The sequence below is a fragment of the Branchiostoma floridae genome, chromosome 9 (genome assembly GCF_000003815.2).
Source record: "Branchiostoma floridae strain S238N-H82 chromosome 9, Bfl_VNyyK, whole genome shotgun sequence".
In the NCBI taxonomy this organism is placed as follows: domain Eukaryota; kingdom Metazoa; phylum Chordata; class Leptocardii; order Amphioxiformes; family Branchiostomatidae; genus Branchiostoma; species Branchiostoma floridae.
The window spans coordinates 17045081-17064415 of NC_049987.1; the positions used below are offsets into that span (position 1 = coordinate 17045081).

At 42.2% G+C, this 19335-nt stretch overlaps 1 protein-coding gene across 1 annotated transcript; it reads left to right on the forward strand.

The window, feature by feature from the left end:
- Positions 1–284: 284 nt before the first annotated feature.
- On the forward strand, positions 285–16477 carry LOC118423300 (visual pigment-like receptor peropsin). The gene is made up of 8 exons (XM_035831406.1): positions 285–384; positions 9542–9738; positions 10921–11020; positions 12587–12683; positions 12889–13038; positions 13313–13391; positions 14369–14539; positions 14958–16477. Exons 1-8 carry the CDS (start codon positions 285–287, stop codon positions 15792–15794), a joined length of 1731 nt encoding a protein of 576 aa, XP_035687299.1. The 3' UTR covers positions 15795–16477.
- The last annotated feature ends 2858 nt before the right edge of the window (positions 16478–19335 follow it).

Below are 19335 nucleotides of genomic sequence, written 5' to 3' on the forward strand. Positions count from 1 at the left end.
TTCGTTGCGGCCGGTAAGCTCAATTCTGATTTATTTCAATTATTTTATTTTCATTTCAACCAGGACAAATATTTTTCAGTTGCTTGATTTCATTGCGTGTTTTTTTTTTAATCATTATTATTAAGTCGCTGTGTAAATCGCTGTGTACGGGAGACATTCTTGTCGCAGTCGGGCACAAGTTGTTGTGAAGACGCGTCAATCGAACGACATCGAGACGACATAGAACGACAGACACTACCAGAGCTTTGTATAGCTGGGCTCCGGGAACTTGTCATCTTGTCATCATGGCCTCCACCAACAATACCACCAACGATAGCGAGTGGGGCCCGCAGGAAACGCTTGGCGTGTCAGCCACTATCATGGGTATATACCTCACCGTAGTAGGTAAGCGGCATTGTGCATTACTACTAATACCCCCATTCCAATAGGAAGGCGCTCTCACGGCGCTCTCTCTGCGACCTAAAATTGGGAAGGGGGCACACCCCAGTTTATTTGGGGTTTCAAATGGAGGCGGCACACTCTCAAGCCTAGCGACCATCTCTTCCAGGGAATTATCCTGAAGCAAAATAACTGTATATGGGGTGAGAGGATATTTCATTCGGCTACAAGACCAACTGATTTCCGATCCTTCAACTTCTCTAATTTTGAAAAATTATAGGGAAAAAGCATTATTTTCATGTCAAAAATGATGCACAAATCGGGCATTTTCGCATTGGATAAAACAGATGAAGAAGATTTTCCGGCAAGCACGACTGATCGATACTGTCAGAAAGAGGAAAATCTAGCGAGTAAAAATCCAGTCAATTATAAAGAAAATTCCAGTACTACAGTTTTTCAGCTCTCACCGCGCTCTGGCCAATTTTCCATCGCAGCGGGAGTAGAAAGGGGGCCTAATGGCGCCATTACATTCATCGTAGCCTCGTAGGACATCGTGCGATTTTGATGTTGTAGAATTTTCAAGTAGACCGGGATAAACACTAGCTACTGAATGACAAGAATCAATGGTATTAATATTCAGTATGTTTCGTAACAAGACTGCTAAATTTCAATTTGCCCAACATATTCACGAACATTCCCCCAAATGTCTTAGTTTGAGACCTTACCTTAAGTGACCGAGTTCTATCTTACGGCGTTGAAAACCAATGATGAATAGTAGTTTGAGATAAACGTTCTACATAATCACCAATATGAGAAGCATGTTATGGAACATGAATACATCAAAGGTATAGTTAAGGATGTGTGTGGTCTTTTGACGTACGTAGAGCACAGGCAAGGCAGAGTACATTATTACGATTTACGTCATTATACACTGCACGTCACCGCTAATATGGGTGAAATGACGTTGTTAAACGAAACGGAAGAAGAAGCGAGTCAATGGATTGACGTTTTTCATTGTTATACAACATTAATGGTTCAGAAACTTTGTTCCTTTACTAGACAATATTCCTGCATGTCAGTTTTTCAGAAAAGAAATGTATGCTATCGTATGGCCTTATTCTACTCTCCAAGCTCCGGCTGTTTTTTAAAACGTTTTTTAGTCGTTTTTATCGGGCTTTCTATTTTGTATTTCATCTTGCTGTGTCAAAACCTAACTGGCTGGCGTACTTAAAGAAAAATGACAAAATAGAAAACCCGATAAAAACGACTAAAACGTTTTAAAAAACAGCCGGAGCCTAACCTCTGCTTGAAAAGTAGCCTTATTCCAGCATCGCAGTGTATCTAAATGCACTAAAGGCCCTAGCTTAGGCCAAGGAGCTTACATGTATGACTGCTTATGCCTTGGGCTTGTCTTATATACCCGGTTCCATGTCTTAGCTAGGCAGTGTACCAAATGTCTGGTATACTTGTACCAACGAGCTCTGTTACAGCTCGGCTCGAATGAAAGCACTGATAAATGTCATGTACTCGCCACTAATCTAAAAAATGTCTATACATCAGAACAAGGGGGTCAACCTCCCTGATCAGACGATGCATCGGGCCTGGCGCCCATCTCTGCTTCAAAACCCTGGGATACACACAGGTGCAAGCACTACAGCAGGGGGCTTGTCCCCTGGTAGTGTAGTGTGTTAAGCTTCCATCCTTTCATAGAAAGAAACTATGTATAATTTCTTAGAGTCTTTGGTATGACCCTACTACAGCATCCAGTCTACCCAGTGGTCTCCCATCCAAGAACTGATCCGACTGCGCGTTGCTTAACTTCTAAGATCGAGGGATCGGGTGTACAGTCAAACCAAACCTATTTATAGCAGCCACTGGAGAAATGTGGCCACTATAGACAGGTCACCACTATAGAGAAAATAATGATCAATTGACCACGAGCAATAAGTTAAGTTACACATGTTGTCAGTTACAAGTAACCCACTAATCTTTCTTACTAAGTAACGTTGTCTTGAATGTCTCATAATTCAACTGACCCTGCCAAAGTCAAATCTACCGAAAATGATTGATATTGTCATGCGGAATGTTGGTAAGTTCCGAAAATGACTTGCACTCTAACGTTCAAGGTACGCGTATACCTTCTGCTATAGCCAAAATGACTATGTCGAGAAGTCCAAATCCTTGCAAACTACGATTTTAAACCCGGCACAGGGTGACATACGGCCGCTGTATGGTCGCAATAGGCAGTGTTTCTGTATCTATAGGGAACAGAAATCATGTGGCCGCTGTAGACTATTTCTTAGTGCTAAGGTCAATGGGAAGGATCCAAGGAACCGACAAAAAGTGACCGCAATGGCCAGGTGGTCGCTATGCAAAGGCGGCCGCTAATACAGGTTTGGATGTATCAACTTCCACTGCCGGAGCGTTACTCGATACGAATATGCCCATGTCAAAATTATTAAAAATTTGTATTTCAACCCCACCACCTTAAAGTACAAGGCTTTCGGAGTGACGAAAAGAAAGCGACCAGGCGTATTAGGGGGCTTTATTAGACCTTAGCATCTAGCATAAAACCTCTGCAAAGGCAGAATAGCCCAACACACACGACACGGGTGGCCTCATGTGCTTGGCCGCATTGAACTATTACATGTAGTATATGTAATACAATTTGTATATGTTATGTCCTTTCACGTTTCCTCTTCTTTCTCTCAATGGCCAATGGACTCATCTCGTAGGATAAAAGAGTAACATAGACGGATGGCGGTGTTCTAGTTTTAATAGTATTATATTGCCTCGCCCTACATTTGCTGTCTTTTGCGACCAAGCATATTCCGTGTGTAGAAAAATATATACACTAGAAAGGTAACATTTGCAAGCAAATACAGATTGTTACTTTCACATGGTCTAGCAGGAAGCAGGAACACAGCTGTCACAAAAAGCATATAATGCATATCTTTTTTAAAGGGTCAAATTAAATACATAATTACATGTTTTCAAAATGGGATATATCTTTTTAAAAGAATCAAATTAAATACATGTATGTTTTGAAAATAGGATATATCTTTTGAAAACAATATGCAATTTAAAACTATGGTCTAGAAGAAAACAGCATGCATTTTTAAATTGATCGATTTACTATATCGTTGGGTAAAAAAAAAACTACACCATTTTCAAATTGTACTGATCCAGAAACCCCCCGGTTTGAAATGTGGTGACTTCCAAATATGGTTATTTTCCTACATACGTCATTTTCTAGTGCGTCGATTTCAAACTGGCCGGTTTCAAAGTGGTCGATTTCAAAGTTGACGATTTCAAAGTGGACGATTTTAAACTGGTCAATTTCAAATACACCAGTTCCAACTACGCCTTTTTTAAAGGCGACAATAATGAAGCAAATAGACAGACACATGTAAAGATAAACGTTGAATATTACCTCTAACCGTCTTAGTCTATGATTAAAATTGCACGTAGATATCTATATGGTCATTTGAAATCCTCTGAACTTTTATACACGTAGCTACTAAAAAGCATCATAATTGAAGATGATTGCTTAACCTTCCGTACTAGTCTGTGTAACGCAAACTCCGCTATCCGGAGCTTGTAGCCTCCTCCCCGCGGGCAATGTACGACGGGCCTGAGAAGCGCGATTAAATCAGGCTACTTCAGTACCATCTAGCTTTTGAGTTTGTCTGGTGAATTCAGTACTCTCCGGAAATTAAAACATCAATGCTGCAGATGCCAGCTGTCTATATTAAGCACAGTGTGCGGTACGCATTGTGTACTTGCTGTTGATGAGTATCATTTGAATAGAGGAGTCTGAGCGTTATGCCTAGCGTAAACATCATAATGACAGGTGCAATGGATGATTGGGTAGAGGCCAAATAGATTCAATCTTTCCATGTCTACCATTGATCTAACTGTAGATCGTCACCATCCAAACAGAGGTGAATAATAATGATGATGATATCAAATCATAACAAAGATCACAAGGTTTCTATTCAATCTCTGTCAAAAGCCTTTTGAAAATCCTTGAAAGAGGAGAATGTAATTTTGCCTTCCTCTGATAACCATACAGGCAGTCTAGCTGTGATTTCGTTTAATCCCATCTGCTTAGTTTCTGGCACATTGGAATAAATGGTTAATCATTTATTATGGACAAATCTTGTTGGCTTTGATATGCTCATATGTGTTTTAAGATCTTTCTTTCAAGTGTTTTTGAGGCGGTTAGTAACGTTAGCCTTGCGTGAGGATAAGTCTATTCAAGGACTTGTATCACACCTTGAAATGATAGGCCCTCGTTCGATGCATGTTCAAATACAATTCAATCTCTTCAAGTGGACAAAAATGGAGATTTAGTTCCGGACGTTTCGACTGACCTCCATCAATCTTCTTTAGCGTCACTAGAAAAAAAGAACTGGCAGAAACAACTCAATACAAGTACAGCTAACTAGAAAAACCGGATGTAAGGATCGTATTCAAATGTATCTCCAGTACAAGGACCAAGGAGATTCTAACCCCCTTGCAAATGATAGTAACGTTTCAAATGGCATTGTTTTACCGTAGGAACCTATCTAAATATGATTTACATATGGCTGACATTTGCAAAGGATCCAACATGCTCGACTGTTTTTTTTCTAGTTAGATGTACTTGTATTGAATTGTTTGTGCCGGTTCATCCTAGTGACGCTGAAGAAGAGTGATGTAGGTTACTCGAAACGTCCGGAAATAAATCTCAATCTTTATCCAATTACAGAGATAGAATTGTATCCTTACATGTTCAACTGGATTTTCTAGTTAGATGTACTTGTATTGGATTGTTTCTGCCGGTCCATCCTAGTGACGCTGAAAATGGATGGAGGTTACTCGAAACGTCAGGAAAGAAAATCTCAATTTTTATCCAATTGCAGAGATAGAATTGTTATTGTTATTGTTATTGGGTGGGCCGACTACTCACTCTTTGCAGCCAGGGGCTGAATTGCGAGGAGCTTACAATAGGCGGGGCTAAATCGCAAGTGTCTGGAGCGAGCTGCCATTCGGCGCCACTCAGGTGACCTCAATACGACTGTCGCAAGTGTCTGGAGCGAGCTGCCATTCGGCGCCACTCAGGTGACCTCAATACGACAGTAATTGCCCCAGGTGCGGCCAAAGAACTGTAGGTTTTGAACCACTCACACCGCACCATCGCACATGTGGCGGGTTCTTTAACGGGCCTGGGGTGTGGCTCTCCCCAGACACGGGACCTCCATTTAACGTCCCATCCGAGGGACGACTCATTTTCACTTGAGTAAAGTGAGGAAAGTCGTGTAAAGTGCCTTTCCCAAGGGCACAAGACCGGCAGCACGGCAGGCGGATTCGATCCCGCGACCTCTCGGTCACGAGGCGAACACAATACCACTGTGCTACGCGGCTTCACATCCTTACATGTTCAACGGGATTTTCTAGTTAGATGTACTTGTATTGAATATTGTTTGTGTTGGTTCATTCTAGTGATGCTGGCGAAGAGTGATCTCGAAACATCCAGAAGTAAATCTCAATTTTTAGCCAGTTGCAGAGAGATTGAATCGCATTTGATTCTACAACTTTTAATTGGTTTTCTTAGTGCATCGCTTGTATTGTAGCACTCTGTCATGGCTTTTGGGATGTATGCGATGCATGTGATTGCAAATGTCGTCTTTCTGGTTTAGTTTGACTTTCTTGTCGGCAATTGGGCACTAATTAACTTTAATCATATATATTTCCTGTACGATGTTCCTAACATCACCAGAGTACAAAGGGGTGACCCCACCATGGCAAGGTTTTGCCGTGTTCAGTTGAGAGCTTGTAGCTTACATATTTTTTCTATTTGATTTTCAAGTAGAAATTTGATCATATTTTCCACCAGGTCCTTGAGACTTGACCCCCCCCCCCTCGAGATATTTGATAGTATTCCATTTGACTTTCACGTCGACTGAAATCTCATCCTCCTACGCAGGGACATCCAACGGCGAAACCGCCAGTCTGTTGAGGCCAAAAACTCCTCTGCCGGCTAAACTCCTTCCCATTTGCAACAGCAAGATCTGCTTGGGGATTACCCTGCTTTCTCAACCGTCACCATGAGTTCCTGACCGCACTGCTTATAAATATTAATGAGCTTCCCTTATATTTGCGAGACCCCTTTTGGAAACTGAAAGGCCTATTCTCTGATTGGCTGACAGCTGGGGGGGGGGGGGTATCCACAGAAACTAAGAGTAACGGTTGAGAAAGCAGGGTACATCCAGACATGCGGTTTATTTCGCTGTAGGATGTCCCTGCGTAGGAGGATGCCTTTAGCATCCCCAGAGTTCAAAGAAGTGACCCCAGGTTTTTTCGTGTTCAGCTGAGAGCTTGTAGCTTTCATGTTTTTTATTTGATTTTACTAGTCGAAATTTGATCACATTTTCCACCAGGTCCTTAAGAAAATGAAATCACCCGAGATGTTTGATGTAGGCCCGACAACGTACACGTGGATTGAAGTCATCTTGGGTTTGTCCCGCAAGCCTGTAGCTTTCATATTCTTCATTTGATGTTTGGCCCACATTTGAGTTTGAATAAAGGGTTTATGAAAGTTCTCATCAGTATCAAGCAACGGATAAATATCATTTTCCACAATGCCCTTGTGGCTTGATATCACCCGGAGTATTTGACGTCAGTCCGTAGATTTCATACTTTTATATGATATTGTAGCCCACTTTTGAGTATCAAAGAAGTTGAAGGTCTAGATTTATTAAATCATTTTCCACAATGTCCTTCACATTATTCAGACGTGGGTGTGTGTATGGTTGTGGGTGTTTGTGTGGGAAAGGTAGATATTTCAGTTCACTTCATGTGCATTTCCAAAGGGCTTGCGTCTGAGTGTACATGTGGAACTTACATTTCTGTTCACATTCAGGGATGAGCTTCTTTTCACAATATCCTTAAATCACCCCGCATTTCAATTCCATCGGCGAGACGCTTCGTTTCAAATTTGTACATTTCAATTGACGGTCGACGTCATTAATAGCAATTGGTAAGCGCATTAGGCGTCCTATTATATATGGTACACCTCACCACAAAGCCACTTCCAGGAAGAAGTGATAATGTAATGCGCTAAGAGCATCGTTCGGTGTGCTTGGGCTTTGTAAGTACTTCTACATGGCGTATGCAAATGAACGTGGTTGAATTCATATACAGAGACAGGCGCTCTACCAACAATGTCCCCATTAGAGGTGGGTATCGGTACACCGAACCGGTGTGACAGCGATCTCGCCCCCCCCCCCCCCCCCCCCCCCCCCCCGGGGGGCGAGATCACTAGCGTTTTCGTCCCCCTTTAGCGTTTTCGCCCCCCCCCCCAAGAGCAGCTGGCTACTACATATTACAGGTGCGCTACCTGGTACTATACTGCACCTGGGGAGTAACGTATATGGTGTGTTACCTGGTACCTATATGGCACCTTATTACCGTACCGTAAGATGTCCTACCTCGAAAGTCGATACTATATTGTTCGGTGCAAACATGACATTGAAATGAAAAAGACAATTTTTGCAGCTGAGGTGGCATAAAAACAGTGCTACTGCGAACGTATAAATCAACACCGTCTATGGTACGGAATACGTCAGCTATATGTTTTCAATTTGTCACAGTGTTTTCTTTCTTGTGCTGGAAACATTTCCAAAGCACTAACAAAAACACACGTGAATAATAGTTTCTCATTATAAACACTATCTACGCGCAAGTCGATATAGCTGTTGCTAAATGCTACACAAGCACTGGTAAAGTACCTGTCTTAAGAAACACGGGTAAATGCATCAGTTCCTAAATACTAGAAAAAACAGTCATGTTGGAGGTGAAGATATCCCTTGGCCAGGTGCATATACCAAAATGTGCGTTATTTTCATTAATACCTAATATTTGCATAATTAATAAAGACATTACATAGTTCTTTTGTGGTCACTTCATGGTAGAGACTTCATATTGGAGATATATAGGTTGCTTGAGGACAGGTGAATACAATGAAATACATCTTATGTCAAGACTCAGGTATATGCAATAATGGGAATACAAGGGACCAAACCCTCCTTGTCTGAAACAAGTTCAACTATCTTATTACCATGTAATTACGTTAATATTGGTACTATGAATGGAGTTATGTATCAAACTCGTGTACTTATATCATTCTGAAACTACATTTTGTGATTTATACCAATCAACTTCTAAAATGTCATGCAAACCCTTTTTTGGGGGGGGGCGAAATCGCTAAAGGGGGGCGAGGTAGGGGGGCGAGATCACTAGCCGGGGAGGGCGAGATCGCTAGTGATTTCGCCCCGGGGGGGCGAGATCGCTAGTGATTTCGCCCCCGGGGGGGCGAGATCACGGGGGGGCGAGATCGCTGTCACACCTGTACAAAACCGGTTTTTCTTACTGTACCGGCCCGGAAAACTGATGATATGATCAGGCGTTCACACGCTTTGGGGCTAACTGGTCGAAGAAAATAACAAGAGCTAAATAGAAAAGAAAATATATAGTCATTTCTACCAAGTTTTACAGTCAATCGTACAGTGGCAATTAGCGTTGTAGGGCTTTAAAACGCCAGTGGGAGTCGAAAACTCCGCAAAACAGATTTCATTGTAGCGAAATGGACCATTGTTTTGAGTATTGTCCATTCACAAGTTTTCCCATACTGAATCAGGTTCAGGTCCGGACCTGTACCTGATACCTCTGGACCTGAACCGGATCTGGACCTGAATTTTCTGTACCGGTACCCACACCTAGGTTCCATTATATAGACGATTAAAGGAGTCTTAAACTCCACAAGGAGGTGTTATTTTCGGATAGATATTAATTATAGGAAGTAAAACATACATGTTACTTCACATTATACGATAAAATACCCACAATAGTATTGCGTACATTAAAAGCATTTAGTATTGTGCCCCCGACGTTGTACCCTTGGAAAATGCACTCTACACGACCTTCCTCACTACACCCAGGTGTAAAAATGGGTACCTGGCTTCGGTAGGGGAGGTAAAAGACTACCTTTAACTTCTGTCTGTACCGTGTATGTGGCACTGTTAATGTAAGTTACAAAAACTTGAGTGCAGTGTCACATTGTTCTCGTCTGTCCAAAAGCAAATGGCCCAGAATTACTGATACTATTCGTATCGTCTAGGTCTGGTGTCCACCGTCGGTAACGCTACCGTGGTGCTGATGTTCATGCTGAAGTGGAGACAGCTCTGTCGCAAGGCCCCCAACCTGCTCATCATCAACCTAGCCGCAGTCGACCTCTGCATATCCGTATTTGGGTATCCGTTTTCTGCGTCATCAGGTTTCGCCAACCAATGGCTCTTCTCGGACGCCATCTGCACGGTAAGGGGTACTTTAAAATACTCAACACCGAGTTAGAAAATTTAGGAGTAGTTTTTAAGTGTTTATATTGTGATGAGTTCTGTGAATGGGCCTGCTAATGTCTCTGACTTGTATTCAGTATATGCAATAGATTGCAATAGATAGATCGGTTGTTTCATGTGGAAGGTATTTTGTAACAAGGAAAGATAAGTTTGTTGTGGATGGCTTCAATACCAGAGGCGACCCATATTTGTGTGAATTGTGTTTAGCAAAAGGAACAGGCAATGTTTGTGTGCATAGTGTTCAGGACAAGAGAAAGGTTGAGTCTGTGTGAATGCCACTCAGCACCAGGGGCAGGTTATTTGTTTGAATGGTATTTAGTAACAAGGAAATATCATTTTGATGTGGGTGGGTTCAGCACCGGGGACAGGTCATGTGTGTGTTTATGGTGTTCATCACAAAGGTCATGGATGGTGTTCACAGTTCAGCACCAGGGACAAGTCGTGTTTGTGTGGGTGGTATTCAGCACCAAGGACAGATGTACCTGTGTGTGAATGTTGTTCAGCACCAGGGATAGATGTGTTTGCTTCTGTGTGAATGTTGTTCAGCACCAGGGACAGATGTGTTTATTTATGTTTGAATGGTGTTCAGTGCCAGGGACAGATGTGTTTGCTTATGTGTGAATGTTGTTCAGTGCCAGGGACAGATGTGATTTTTTATGTGTGAATGGTGTTCTGTACCAGGGACAGATGTGTTTGCTTATGTGTGAATGTTGTTCAGCACCAGGGACAAATGTGATTTTTTTATGTGTGAATGGTGTTCAGCTCCAGGGACAGATGTGTTTGCTTATGTGTGAATGGTGTTCAGCGCCAGATGTGTTTGCTTATGTGTGAATGGTGTTCAGTAACAGGGACAGATGTGTTTGCTTCTGTGTGAATGTTGTTCAGCACCAGGGACAGATGTGTTTGCTTCTGTGTGAATGTTGTTCAGCACCAGGGGCAGATGTGTTTGCTTCTGTGTGAATGTTGTTCAGCAACAGGGACAGATGTGTTTGCTTCTGTGTGAATGTTGTTTAGCACCAGGGACAGATGTGTTTGCTTATGTGTGAATGGTGTTCAGCACCAGGGACAGATGTGTTTGCTTATGTGTGCATGTTGTTCAGCACCAGAGTTTGTATACGGTTCCTTGGTTTCTCCCCTGCAGCTGTACGGCTTCAGCTGTTTCCTGTTGTCCATGGTGAGCATGTGCACCCTGTGTCTCATCAGCATCCACAGGTACATCACCATCTGCCGCCCTGAACATGGTAAGGAACAAAACGGTGTTTGTGATGGTGCCTGTAATTGTGTTTTTAACGGTGTTTTTAACCGTGTTTGTCCAAGTGCTTTTTAGCGATGTTTGTAACGGCGTTTTTAACGTTAACCGTGTTGGTAATAGTGCGGATAGCTGTGTTTCTACCAATGTTTGTAGTGATGTTTCTATCGATGGCTGTAACGGTGTTTGTGTATTTGAAATGGTACGTGTAGCTGTGTTTTAACAATGTTAGTAAATATGTTCGTATCTGGGCTTGTGTCTGTGTTTGTGGTTTATCATCATACATATAACTTCACATTGATAGAGATTTGGTGCGCCATCGATAAAAATATTAGCTTTTGCCCCCCTAACGACTTTCCTTAGTACTGCAGCAGAATTTCCTACCCGGTGTCCTGAACAATCCATGGTCACAATTTTCGTCCAAAGGATATCGCTAGTATTGATTATGCATTATTGAAGGCATTTACCACAGTTTAAGCTTTCCTATCTCAAAACCGATACTGGTGTTTTCATTCGTTTAAAACATGTGACTTCAAATTAGTGAGAGAGGTAAGGAAAGCTCAAGGAAGACGTTAAATTATTTGTCAGTTCAAAACAAGTATTCTTTCCTTTAATACTTGACCTAACTTTTACCCCTTTGGTTGTAAACGAAAGGCTGCATGACGAGACCTACCCACGTACAAAAATATCAATATTATCCTCCACGGCATTCTCGAGTTACCGTGTCTACCGAGACTCACACAACACACTCACAGACAAACGATCGTCAGCTTCTTGGCGGAGCTAAAAAGAGATAATGCGTCAGAAGAGCACCATCTTGTGATGCTCTGGTTTCACGTACGAATTTATGCGTGCGTCAAAGGAGTTCAAAAGAGCATGCTGTTCTTTGTTCGAGCAAACGCTGTATTTACTGACACTTGAAACAAATGATTAGTGCTAATTGGCATGATGGAATCTGAAAGTCTCCAGAGTCGAAAGAGGTTCACATTTTATTTGCTTTACGTAAATTTTCCAAACAAAAAGTAATAATTCAACACCCATTAACCGTCTGAACAGTCTGTCTATATTCTGGTATGGTCATTGATTTTTTTTTAAATGTGAGTCTAGATTTCTCTTTGAATATCTTCCCCAAATAATCACCAAAGATATGGAAATATAAGAAATCAAACAGTCCGGCTGTATAGTATGGTGACCTCCGCTGGGGGTCAAATAAAAGTGGCTTTTACAGGAGAACGAGCAGGCAAGCTTTAGCTCATTTTCACATATTTTGTAGATTCTATCCTCACCTTTAGCATATTCGATTCTTATCAATCACTTTTGCACCCTGCTATAGATTTTGAGGCGTCGAACCTCCTCAATTTGGGGTCCTTAACCATGTAAATCCCCATAGGCGAAAAACTGTGTTCTGCTACCTTGTAAATGTGGGGAGATGGGTGCGACCCTAGTCAGGGTTAAGCCAGGAAGGGTAACGGGCCCAGATGTGGATTCTTTCCGCTCAGAGTTGACACCCAGAAGCCATAAGCTACATTTATTAACTGTTGGTACGTATCCTTTACAGCTAGTAAGTTGACCATGACCCGGACGATACTGGCTGTGGTCGGGGCCTGGGTGTACGGGATCTCCGTGGCGGTACCACCACTCTTCGGCATTGCAAGGTTGGTCCGCCAGGCGTCCTCACTTACACCCGCATCTATATTTCAACAACCAAGTCACGTGTTCACAAGGTCACGTGACTGAAGTATTGGGTCAGTCATCCTGAGGAAGGCTGTAGGGGAAGTTTAAACACAATATTTTTGAATTGGAGACAAACTTTACCCGATTTAAAGGATAAAATGTGTCTTTTTCTTTTCATCTCACAAGGTATACGTACGAGTCCTTCGGTCTGTCCTGTACCATCGACTTTCACGGTACCACTGTGGCTGATATGGTGTACCTGAGTATCCTGATCATTCTGTGCTATGTCATCAATGTCGCCGTCATGGGGACCTGCTACTTCAAAATCATCAGGAAGTGAGTTACCACATTTTCTTCCCAACGATCGGGAACGTTTATCGTGTTGATCGTATGTCAATGTGGTTTGGTATGATGTGTGTTCCGTCAAAGTTGTCTAAAAAGCCATATAACTCAAATATCAGTCGTTTTGCTGATAAACTAGGAGATCAACATAATCATTTAGAAACATGTTTGTAAACTGTGCTCTTTTGAGCTGTAGTTATCTCATTGCTCATTGATTTTCCTGGACATGCATATGCTTACTCTTCGTTGTGATTCGTTCCAACGAAAGGTTCTCCAAACATCGGTTCAGGGAAGTACGTGACGTCAGGACTAGTCATCAGCATAGTTTCGAAAGGGGAGTCACTCTGGTGAGTTTTAAGCACTTTACCCTAATTCGGTCTAAGGACATAGTTGCAAACGTGGCTCTTTGTATTGGTGGAGTGAACATCACTGAAGTAGTATTAGAAAGGCAAAATATTAAACGAGTGTTGAGCCTCCTGACAACTTATAGTCAGCGGCCACCAACCATACTACTTACTCCTTCGTACTCCAGATCCATTTGCTAGTAAAAGACACTGACTTGCATAGTCTTGGGATTGTATTCAGTTCGAAATGTGCTTCAATACACGTACGAAGGCATGCATTTACGTAGGCAAGTGTGAATCATTCATCTATTCATCCATCACCAATGAGGTTATGTTTTCGGTAGTTTGTGCGTATGTATGTGTATATGTGCGTATGTGTATGTGTATGTGTATGTGTATGTGTATGTGTATGTGTATGTGTATGTGTATGTGTATGTGTATGTGTATGTGTATGTGTATGTGTATGTGTATGTGTATGTGTATGTGCATGTGTTGATGGACAACATAACTCGACAAGGCCGAGAGGGATTGTACTGATCATGATATTTGTAATGTCGCTAGGTCTCGATGTGACCTTGATATTGCCCCCCCCCCCCCCCCCCCTGGCGGCTCGTTACGGTTCTGCAGCCTAAGTTCCAGTTTTGATATCTTGTGTTCTGGACATGCTATGGTCGTGATCTATGGGTAGTAAGTGCTGTAAGTTTGAATAGTAAGTAGTAAGTGGTGTAAGTTTGAGCTCCCTAGCCGCTGTTTTGGAACTGCAGGCGCAGGATCTAGTTTCAGACTATAAAAGAAAATAACTCGAGAAGGGGTTGGCGGATTGTCATGATTTTTGATACGTAGATAGCTTAAGTGATGTTTGTTCATTTCATATTCATTTCTTCCTTTTCTCCTGACCAGTGATGTATTTTGATGACACTGCTCTATCTGATATCCTGTTTCTTCAGTTTACATTCATTTCTTCTCTCCTTCCTGACCAGCGGTGTATCCTGATGACGCTGTTCTATCTGATATCCTGGACGCCGTACACAGCCGTGGCGGTATGGACCATGGTCGGGCCCCCGCCGCCGGTACAGCTGGGCATGGTGGCCGCGCTGACCGCCAAGACTCACTGCGCCTTCAACCCCATCTTATACATGCTCATGAGCGAGGTAGGGAGGTTGGTTTAAGATATAGAATAAAGGAGAGAACGAACTAAGGAGGCTTAGAGAGGTATGGACGAGAGAGAGACAGTTGGAAACAGAGGGGGAGAAAGACCCAGACTTTTGAGTGGAAGATGGAGAGAGATGGAGAGAGTAAGAGAGAAAGCGTAGGAGAGAGCGAGTAAAAGAGTTAGGGAAGGCTAGTGAGGTGTGAAACGCGGGAAAGAAGAGAAGGAAAGAAAGGTTTTTACATGCCAACTTTTATCCGCTAAAATACGAAACCCGGAGCGCCCTCATTCTTATCCGTATTTTGTGTTCTTACGTTCCGTGATGATCGTAAGCGTTTCGCTTGAATGCAGAACCCCTGTGTATTTTGTTTCGTTTGGTGAATGTTTTTATTGAGAACAGTTTGTGTCCACTGCCGCAGGTGTACCGGAAGCTGGTGCTCCGCACGATGTGTCCCTGTTGTTTCAACAAAATCAGCAACAAGCTTGTCAGGCTACCGGCTGACGACAGCAAACACTCGGGCAACCTCGACATCTTCACTGTGGGGTACAACACTCGCGACCAGGCCGTGCAGATCAACAAAAACGCCGCCAGGCGGTTCTGTTTTGTAATGGAGACGGCGTCAGATGATTTGGGCATTGATGATGAGGTCTTCGCGGGTCAGCTTGGGCTGTGTAGTCGAGTCAAGGCTACGGAACCCGGTGTAGAGGGTTTTGGCGGCTCCGAAGTCCCTCAGTCGCCGTCAGGAACGGAAAGTGAATGGTCTCTCTCCCTGTTGGACTTCTTACCCAAGAGAAGCTCCTCGAAGACTGCAAAAGCTTCTTCGCTATCCGAAACTTGTTCTGACAATACGGTGTTGTCATCAGCGGCAAGGAAAATGGCATTTTTGGAGTCATCACACCAACAGTCGGACAGAGAAGTCTGTTGCATAGAGAACCGTCAGGCACCTGAAGACACGAAACCCTGCAAGTTCGCAATAGAATCGCTAGGGGTCAGGCTTCCCCACAAGTGCTGTACAGCTTCACAGGTTGCTGGAGCCCCGAGTAGATACGCTGGGATGATCGAGACGTTTACAGACTCAGAAGGAAAAACGAAAGAAAAAGCAGCCGTCAGTTTGTCAGAGATTGACGTTAAAAAGCCCCCACCAGCGTCCAAAACGTGGGAGAGAAGAAAAACAAGCAAAAACACGTCTCGCGGACAAAGGGTAAAAAGAACGTTTGGCAAGTCTAGAAAACATGCGTATATTGTTGACTGCTAGTAATTAACACCAAAATGAGTAGCATACGAAGACACGACAAATGAGGTTCAAATTTACATATTTCTTTGAAAAGACAAATTGAATTGAATCATGAATTTTGTTGACCCACTGAAAGATACTGCTGGTATTTCTACAAAGAAATTCTGATAATGCAAAGTTAGCCACCTATACAGTAGACGCCGCTTAATTGTACGGTCTATTTGCCAGTGAATTTCGTGCAATTATCCGACTGGTGCAATAATAAAGTTATCTAGCTGGACCACACCGGTTTGGGATTCGGGGATTCCGTGCAGTTAACAGAAGTGTGCGTTAATCCGTTGTGCAATTAACTGGCTTCTACTGTTTCTGTATATGTTATTAACTACATGAAATATTCATGGTTATATATTTCAGTAGCGTCTGTGTTGTAACACACGTAATTCATGGTGGGTTGAATATAAGCAAAATACCAAACATGCAAATGAGGAACTGATTTGCATACTTAGTGCAAAAAGGCGAAAATCCTTAATTATGATGGGTACTTTGTACATATGACACGTGTAAGTTGATTTAAGAATAAAAATCACCATGCATAGATTATGTAAAAGTGTGCAAGTCATTTACATGAAATTTATTTCATGGATGTATGAGGTAGTCGGAATGTAATTATTATGTATGTTGTAATATTTTAGAACTGTGTCTCCAAGGATGCTTTTCATTACCTTTGCCAGAATGGCTAAGGTTATGTTTTCGGTTTGGTGGTGTGGTTCTCCCCGTTTGTGAGCAGCATAACTCGAGAGGACTTCGATGGATGCAGCTGATATTTGGTGGGTGGGTAAGGGTGTGGAAGACGAAGGTCGAGTTCGATAATGGGCCTCCTAGCGGCTTGCTAAGGTACTGCAGCAGGACCTGCATGCTTGATATCTCGCGTTCCGGACATGCTGCGGTCGTGATTTTTGAGCGTTAGGGAGCCCTTAAAGCAGGGAGTGATTGCTGCGAGTTTGGGTCCCCTAGCGGCTTTCATGGAAGTGCAGGCGCCGGTTTAATTGCAAACTTTTGTCTGCGGACAGCATAACTCGAGAAGACTTTGACGGATGCAGCTGGTATTTGGTGGGTGGGTAAGGGTCTGGGAAACGAAGGGGGAGTTCGATAATGGGCCCCCTAGCGGCTTCCCTTGGTACTGCAGCGCAACTTCTGGGTGTGTTTTTCCATCTTCTGAACATGGTATGGCCATGAGTTTCGGGTGTTAGATAGCTGTTGTGCTCAGGAGTTAGTGACATAAGTTTGGGCCCCCTAGCGGCTAGTGTAGGGATAGCAGGGGCATTCTTGTCGAAAACTTCTGAAGCTTTACAACCCCACTCCACCTTAGCAGCTGTCACCACAGTTGAGGAGTTCCTGGTCCATGAATTGGACTGGCCTATGATCAGTCAGTGCTGTGAGCAACCTGATATTTCAGAGGTGTAAAGGTCAGACCTTGCAAATGTGTTAGTTGACCCTTAGGCCATATGATCAACTTGGCAAGCCAAAATGATGGGCTTATGTACATAACAACGGTCTTAGTCTGTATTCTTCTCCTTAATTCCTTTGAGTTTGAGAGGTAGGTACACTGTCATCTCTCTTTTCACTACATGGTCTCAATTTGAGCTGTCCTTGCAGTAGTCTTTTGAAAGCCATTTTCAGTCTCAAAGCCTTCATGCATTCAAGTCTGTCTCCAAAGAGTCAGCTTGAACTATGTAGAACATGTATCTTACCTTTTATATCATATGGTTGTGAGATTTGGGGCAGAGCTAATTCAGAAGACAATTGCCCAGCAGAAATTACACGGAGGTGATTTTGTGGAAAATCTTTTGGGTGTACATAGAGATACAAGGAACATGAGGTAGTAGAGCAGAGCTTGGGACATTGTTCCCAATTGACTTACATATATTTAATGTACAGTCAAGTTGTGGCTACACTTCAACATTCGGACTTTTCAACACATCCTATCATATTGTGAGTAGGCGTGTTATCACTCTGTCATCAAATTGAATATGAACTGATGAACAGCTGTAAGGAATTCAGGTTACAAGGCGTAAGGGAAATTTGAAACGATATCGGTTACTTTTTTCTATGGATGTCTGAATTCACAGTTAGACAATAAGTACATAATGTACATTGTTAAAAATGTGGTTGAAAGATATATATATCCAGACATGTTTTCATTGAATGTCTACAAAAAAGTAAAGAAGGGATTCTCCAGGGAATATTATATAAAATTTTCTAGATAAATATGTGGTATGGTGGGCTTTGTGCAAATTTAGAAGTAGTGCCTACCCCCTTGCAATTGTGACAGGGTGGTGGAAATGGTACTTGTTTCTCGATGTTTTAAGCTTGAGGGTGACTTCTGAACAGTTTCATACAACTAAAATGCACATTTGTGGAGTTATGGTTTTGGAGCTGAGGGGTTGCCGCACAAACCTGGACAATAGACTAAAACCACTGCGACAATTTTACCTTTGCCAGAATGGCTAAGGTTAGGTTTTGGATGTGTTTGTGTGTCTGTGTGTGTGTTAACAGCATAACTCGAGAAGCCTGGGATGGATCCTGATGATATTTGGTAGGTGGGTAGGGATCGGGAAACGAAGGTCAAGTTTGATAATGGACCCCCTAGCGGCTTGCTAAGGTACTGCAGCAGAAACTCAACTTTGGACGAAATAACTCTACAACATGTTGACGGATCGTCATGATTTTTGGTATGTAGATAGAATGAGTGATGACTTACATAATGAGATACTAATTATGCACATCAACAGCTCATTTGCATAATTAATTAGGAAAATTTATAAATCCACAGCATTCCATGATAGGACTTTCAAACTTGTCACATATGTAGCTGGGAAGGAGAGAAATGGCTATAGATATCAATTATGCAAATGATGACCTCATTTGCATTATTAATGAGAAAATATGAACATGTTGACGGATCATCATGTTTTTTGGTATTTAGGTAGCGTAAGTGAAGACCTACATAATGAGATACCAATTATGCAAATCAACAGCTAATTTGCATATTCAATTAGGAAAAGTACAAAAACCCACTGCATTTCATTATAGTACTTTCATCAAAGTTGTCACATATGTAACTGAGAAAGAGGGAAGAGAGTAAGGGGTGTATTTTATTAAAGACTGAAAGAGAATAAGTCAAGAATGGATCAAAGGATCATCATGATTTTTGGTATGCTGATAGCTTAAGTAATACTTGATACAATTTGATATCGATTAATGGTAACTTGGGATCTAATTTGCATAATCAATGTTGAAATTTTATAAACCAACTCCAAGCATATGATTATAAAGAAAATGAAATGAGTAACGCATTTGTCTACAGACATCATTCTACATAACAAACCTTGTTATTTGGCAAAGGTATGTGTTCGTGGAACTCTAGTATTCTCACTGCTGTCTGTTTTGTTATGAAAGGTAGTGGGTGCGTTTTGTATTTCAAATGGAAGTAGAATTCTTTCTTCTGATTCAAAGTTTTTCTCTCATCATTTGGGATTTCCATAGTTTAATATGACGATTC